This window comes from Cajanus cajan, chromosome 3 (assembly GCF_000230855.2).
Source record: "Cajanus cajan strain Asha chromosome 3, NIPB_CcT2T_4, whole genome shotgun sequence".
NCBI classification, from domain to species: domain Eukaryota; kingdom Viridiplantae; phylum Streptophyta; class Magnoliopsida; order Fabales; family Fabaceae; genus Cajanus; species Cajanus cajan.
The window spans coordinates 21,756,319-21,761,686 of NC_138519.1; the positions used below are offsets into that span (position 1 = coordinate 21,756,319).

Below are 5,368 nucleotides of genomic sequence, written 5' to 3' on the forward strand. Positions count from 1 at the left end.
ACCCCAGCTGATTTAGGCCACCGTAACATGAGCTCGTACTCCTCTAGAGTAGGAACCAGGTCAAACTGGGGGAACTCAAAACAGTGCAGATCGGGAATCCAGAAATGAACCAATGCCCTCAGAAAAGCTGGATCCACACAAATCCTCATCAAATCGAGAACTCGCCCATAAGATTTCTCAAACTCGACGCGAGCCTCTCTTGACATCAAGGTACAGAGGTGATCCAACCTCTCAGCACGGTATAATAGGAAGTCCACTTTCTTTAATGGCCTTTGCACCTCCCTAGACCTCTCCATAATCTACAATACAATGCATGATATGAGATGATGGCGATGAATATGCATGCATAGTGTTTATTCAACTAAGCATTATCATGTTTTCGGGATATTCCTAAGATGATGCATGATATTGCTTGGTTTGGATAAATACGTATTTTTTTCTTTTTGTATATTTTGGGTGAAAAGGGAAACTACCTATATGAATGCAATGGAGGTAGATGTTAACACCATGTACTAGAAAATCTTTATTTCTATTTATTCTTATTTTTATTGTAAACAAGAATGTTGTATGTTTAAAAGGTGTAAATATATGCTCATACAATGTCACATAAAAAAATGCACACACAATTCACTCATCCACGAACAGTCACGAGCGAATCACGAGGTAGGGGTATCCTGCAGAAATGGTGCATATTCAAGGTGGTTCTAACTGTTCTCACCAGTCCAAGGCCCCCAAGGTGCCCCCATTATAGGGACCCAATTCCTCTCATCGTAGGTCGATGGAAAGCTCCAACGCACCGTCGGACTCAAGTTCATGGTTATCACCTTGAGTGATGTTTTCCGACAACGGTCTACGGGCACCTATAGACCCATTCGACAACCGGCCGTACTAACATCCACTCCCTATGGTTAATCACTCATGCCCCCGGGTATAGAGGGAACTGTTGTGTGCAAAGGTTTGTGTACAGTTTGTATTTCAAACAATTGCGGAATTTAAACATACAACAGTTATTTAAAGCCAAATATATAAAGCACGTTATCATACAAGCAAGGGGTAATGAAGTAATTTTAACTATTATTTGTTAAAAATAATCTGTCACTAAATGGGACTGACTCTCGAGACTTCCCCAGTGGAGTCGCCATCTGTCGCCACCGGCCCAAACGGGCCTCGGCGGTCGCGAAGACGGTCGAGCTCGCTTTTTATTTTAGTTTTGAAAATGTATTGGATTATTGGAACGACTTGTTCTCAAACTGAGACCTTGTCGATCTTATCCAATTTATTTATTAAAATGTCTCACCAATCCATATTAATCCCAAGCGGGACCCTCCATGGATTAGTGGTTTTCGCAAAAGGAGGGTTCGTGGAGTCGCCACCAATGTTTTACTCAAAACATTGGAAAAAGGGATAAGGCAATTGATTTTTATAAATCAACTTTGGCCATTACAACCAGAGTCGGGTAAGGGAGTCGGTTACGCGTGGGGAAGGTGTTAGCACCCCACAGCGCCCCTTTCGGGTTCCCTATGACAGATTATTTTCTAAAATAATAGTGTAAAATTACTAAATTACCCCTATTTATTATAAGCGATTATAAATTAAATATCTACATGATGACAGTTTAAATATGCACACAGAAAGCAGTAAAAGGAAGGATTTAAGAAGAAACCTCTTGAAGCGTGCTTTTATATATTGAGTAAAACTGGGAAGCTTTTTGGCGTTCCCTCGCTCTACAAGCTCGCTCGCTCCTTCCTAAAACTTTTGACTATGGAAATCCGGAGGATTTCCCTTCGACTAGGTTCGAATCTCCAAGCTAAGTACTCGGAATTCCAGAACTTCGTCGGATCGACTCCCAGAGAGATTTCTAGGGCAGAACACTGCTCAAAAACCCCAGAATACTCAAGGAGGGAGTCAAAACTATGTGAAAAAGTGTGGAATGACGTCCAATTGACGTCATATTTATAGGGAATAGGCGCAATACGGCCTACAGAAGCAATACGGCCGTATTGAAATTTTTGAACTTCAATACAGCCGTATTGAGTTCAATACGGCCGTATTGAAATTCAGAAATTTCAATGCGGCCGTATTGAGTTCAATACGGCTGTATTGAAGCTTCAATACGGCCGTATTGATTTCAGTACGGCCGTATTGAAGTTTCAGAAACTTCAATACGCCGTATTGAGTTCACTGCGGCCGTATTGAAGCTTCAATACGGCCGTATTAAGTTCAGTACGGCCGTATTGGGCTTCATTCCCTCCACTTCCTTATTTTGGGCTATTCTAAGACCTCTAGACCTACAGAGAACCCTCCTAGGGCCTTCCAGGAGTCCTTCTGGCTGATCTTCCTTCAGTCTTCGAGAGTCTTCAAGCTTTATTTCTGACCCGGACAATTTTAGGGGTCTACAAGGCTTGCCAAGTCTTGTGTGTTGCTTGCTTTCTTGAGTGCATTGAGCGGAATTTCATTTACCTTATACACTATACACTTGAGAGATACACTTGAGTGATCCTGTGAGGTTTGGTTGCTTTTGATTCACCTCTTGAACTGATTGATGTGCTTATCATGTTTTGAGGTATTTCAATGATGTTCATGGATATTTGGTTGCTTTGACTGAAAGTGTACAAGTTATTTGTTCCTTACATTTTCCTTGGATTCGTGCTGGTTAACAAAATCTTCTCTTCCTTATGTTTCTCTTGTTGGGTTGTTTCGTGATTTGATTTTGCCCGGGAGTGCAAAAAGCTAAGTGTGGGGGGCATAACTTGGGCTGTGGTGATCCAAATGGTGCAAACTCGATGGCCCTGGAAAGCTAAGACAAAGACCTAAATATTTGCAGAAGGCGCCGTTGGCAACTTCGATCATCTAGAAGGCCAAATTCGGTGATCAATAATCGGTGCGGAAAAGAATATGGAATCCAACTCATCCCACCAACAACACCAAATCATCCCACCACCTACACAACTCATCCCATTTCGTTTTGTCTACACTTTTTCCCATTATTTTACAGTTTTTATGTGTTGTATGAAGGCTATAAATAGGCCTTCATTTCTCCATTGCAAGATGTCCCAAACACCTTCAAATAAGTTACTCTTGGGTGTTCTTCTACCTCCCTTTCTTCTTCTTCTTCTCAATTTCTTCTTAGTCTTTCTTGTTATTTAATGTTATAATGTCTTTTAATTTTATGGATAGCTAAGTTTCTAATTCAGCTTGTGGTAACAAGTTCTAATGGATTTTGAGGTTTGAAGAAAATTTTGTGTATCCTCAACTCTTAATAATTGAATTTATCTTTATCTTTCTATCTTGTTTATGCTTATATAATTGAATTTGAATTTGCTTATATAAAATTTTGTGGGCTTATAGAACTGCATACAAAACACCAATTGGGATGTCACCTTTTCGATTGGTCTTTGGTAAAGCATGTCACCTTCCAGTGGAAATTGAGCATAAGTCATATTGGGCAGTAAAACAATGCAACTTACCTTATGACAAAGCTGGCATGGAAAGAAAGTTGCAATTACAAGAACTTGAAGAGATTCTCTTAGAGGCTTATGAGAACTCAAAAATGTACAAAGAGAAGACCAAAATTATCCATGACAAAATGATATCAAGAAAGGAATTCTCTGTTGGACAAAAAGTTCTTCTTTACAATTCTCGCCTCAAGCTGATGCCCGGAAAGCTTCGTTCCAGATGGATAGGACCTTTTGTAGTTACTGATGTGTTCCCTCATGGAGCAGTAGAGATCAAGAGTGAATTATCACAAAATAAATTTCAGGTCAATGGCCACAGACTAAAAATTTTTCATACAAGTGAAGGATACCAAGAGCAAACTGTTGAGGAACTCAGCTTGCATGATCCATTCCAACCTCCATAAATGAGGGAGTTTCTTTATCCTCTCCTTTTATTTCACTTGTCATAATTTACATTGCATAACATTGAGGACAATGTGAGATTTAAGTGTGGGGGGGATTATTCGTTATATGTTTTTGTTATTTTGGGTTTTATGTTTGGTTGTTATGTAAAGTTTTGCATGTTTCTCTTTGATTTCTGGGTTTTGATAGTTTTTAGGCACTTGCTTCACTCTAAGATATGAGTTACTTGATGTTACATGGATTGAAATCCCTGTCTTTCTATGCTTGTAAAGTTGATTATGAGGTTTGAGAGGTTGAATTGAAGGTGACAGATATACCCTGTGTGAGGAATTAAGCCATTCTCTATTCTTTCTTGTGTGATATGCCTCTTGATTACTTGCACAGTTGCCTTGTCTTGACTCTATTTGATACTTCTTGATTCACATGCATGTATGGATATGATTAAGGCATTTTTGTTCCTATAAGCCTCTAGCCAAATAAGCCTACCTTGAATTAACTCCTTTGATAACCCCTGCTAAGCCTATTTACCCTTCTTTGTTTGAAGCTCATTACAAGCCTTAAGTGAAAAACCAAGATCACCTTAACCTTAGGGAATTTTGGAGCTTTGGAATAGTTTTGGGAATAAATTCTTGAATAAGTAAGGGATGTATCATTGGTTATTAAATTTTGGCTAGTTAATTCTTCCTGTTGTATATGTCTTAGTGATTCATGATGTGTGAAAAAAAAAAAAAAAACAAAACAAAACAAAACAAAAAAAAAAAAAAAAAAAAATTTGTTTGAGGAAAAGGAAAATAATTGGTGTTGGAGGTGTATTAGCAATTTTTGGGTTTGCTCTTATGCTTATTTCATACTTATTCCCCATTGCTCCTATAGTTCCTCTGGTTTATAGCTACTTATCCTAAATTTTATCCCACCTTGTCCTTATTACAACCCTGAAAAGACCTTATGATCCTTTTGTGCATGTTTATTGGGCATTGATTTTAGAGGCTTGCCAAATCTATCTGTTGCTTGTTTTTCATGAGTGCTTTGAGAGTATACAGTTGCCTGGACATTTGAGAGATACAGTAATATAGTGCATCTTGTGAGGTTCTATTGCTTTTGATTCACCTCTTGAGCTGATTAATTATCTTGCCATGCCTTGAAATGCTTGGATAATTTCCATAAGTGTCTAGTTTCTCTGACTCTTTTTGTGTTGGATATTGTCTACTCCTTTTCTTTTCCCAGGATTCATTGAGGATTGCGTAAATCTGTTTGTTTTCTTGTGTGTATTGATGTCTATATTTCTTTCTATCTTTGGAATTGTTCTCTACTTTGCTTTCATGATTTTGCCCAGGAGTGCAAAAAGCTAAGTGTGGGGGTATTTGATAAATCATGATTTGATATGTATCTTTTCCTTTAATTTAGCTATTTTACATTCCATCCATGGCTAATTATAGGATTTAGATAGATATGTGTGTTGTTGGGCCTAATTGGATAGTTGGGAATTATTATTCTAAATTTTGCTGTTTTTG

The 5,368-nt window shown here is 38.4% G+C and overlaps 1 protein-coding gene across 1 annotated transcript; it reads left to right on the forward strand.

Moving 5' to 3' along the window:
• Nucleotides 1-3,373: 3,373 nt before the first annotated feature.
• On the forward strand, nucleotides 3,374-3,859 carry LOC145956143 (uncharacterized). The gene has a single exon (XM_083071707.1). It carries the CDS (start codon nucleotides 3,374-3,376, stop codon nucleotides 3,857-3,859), a length of 486 nt encoding a protein of 161 aa, XP_082927833.1.
• The last annotated feature ends 1,509 nt before the right edge of the window (nucleotides 3,860-5,368 follow it).

What these genes read in the sequence shown, in the direction of transcription:
- LOC145956143 (XM_083071707.1), top strand. Translation starts at nt 3,374, where the DNA reads ATGTCACCTTTTCGATTGGTCTTTGGTAAAGCATGTCACCTTCCAGTG.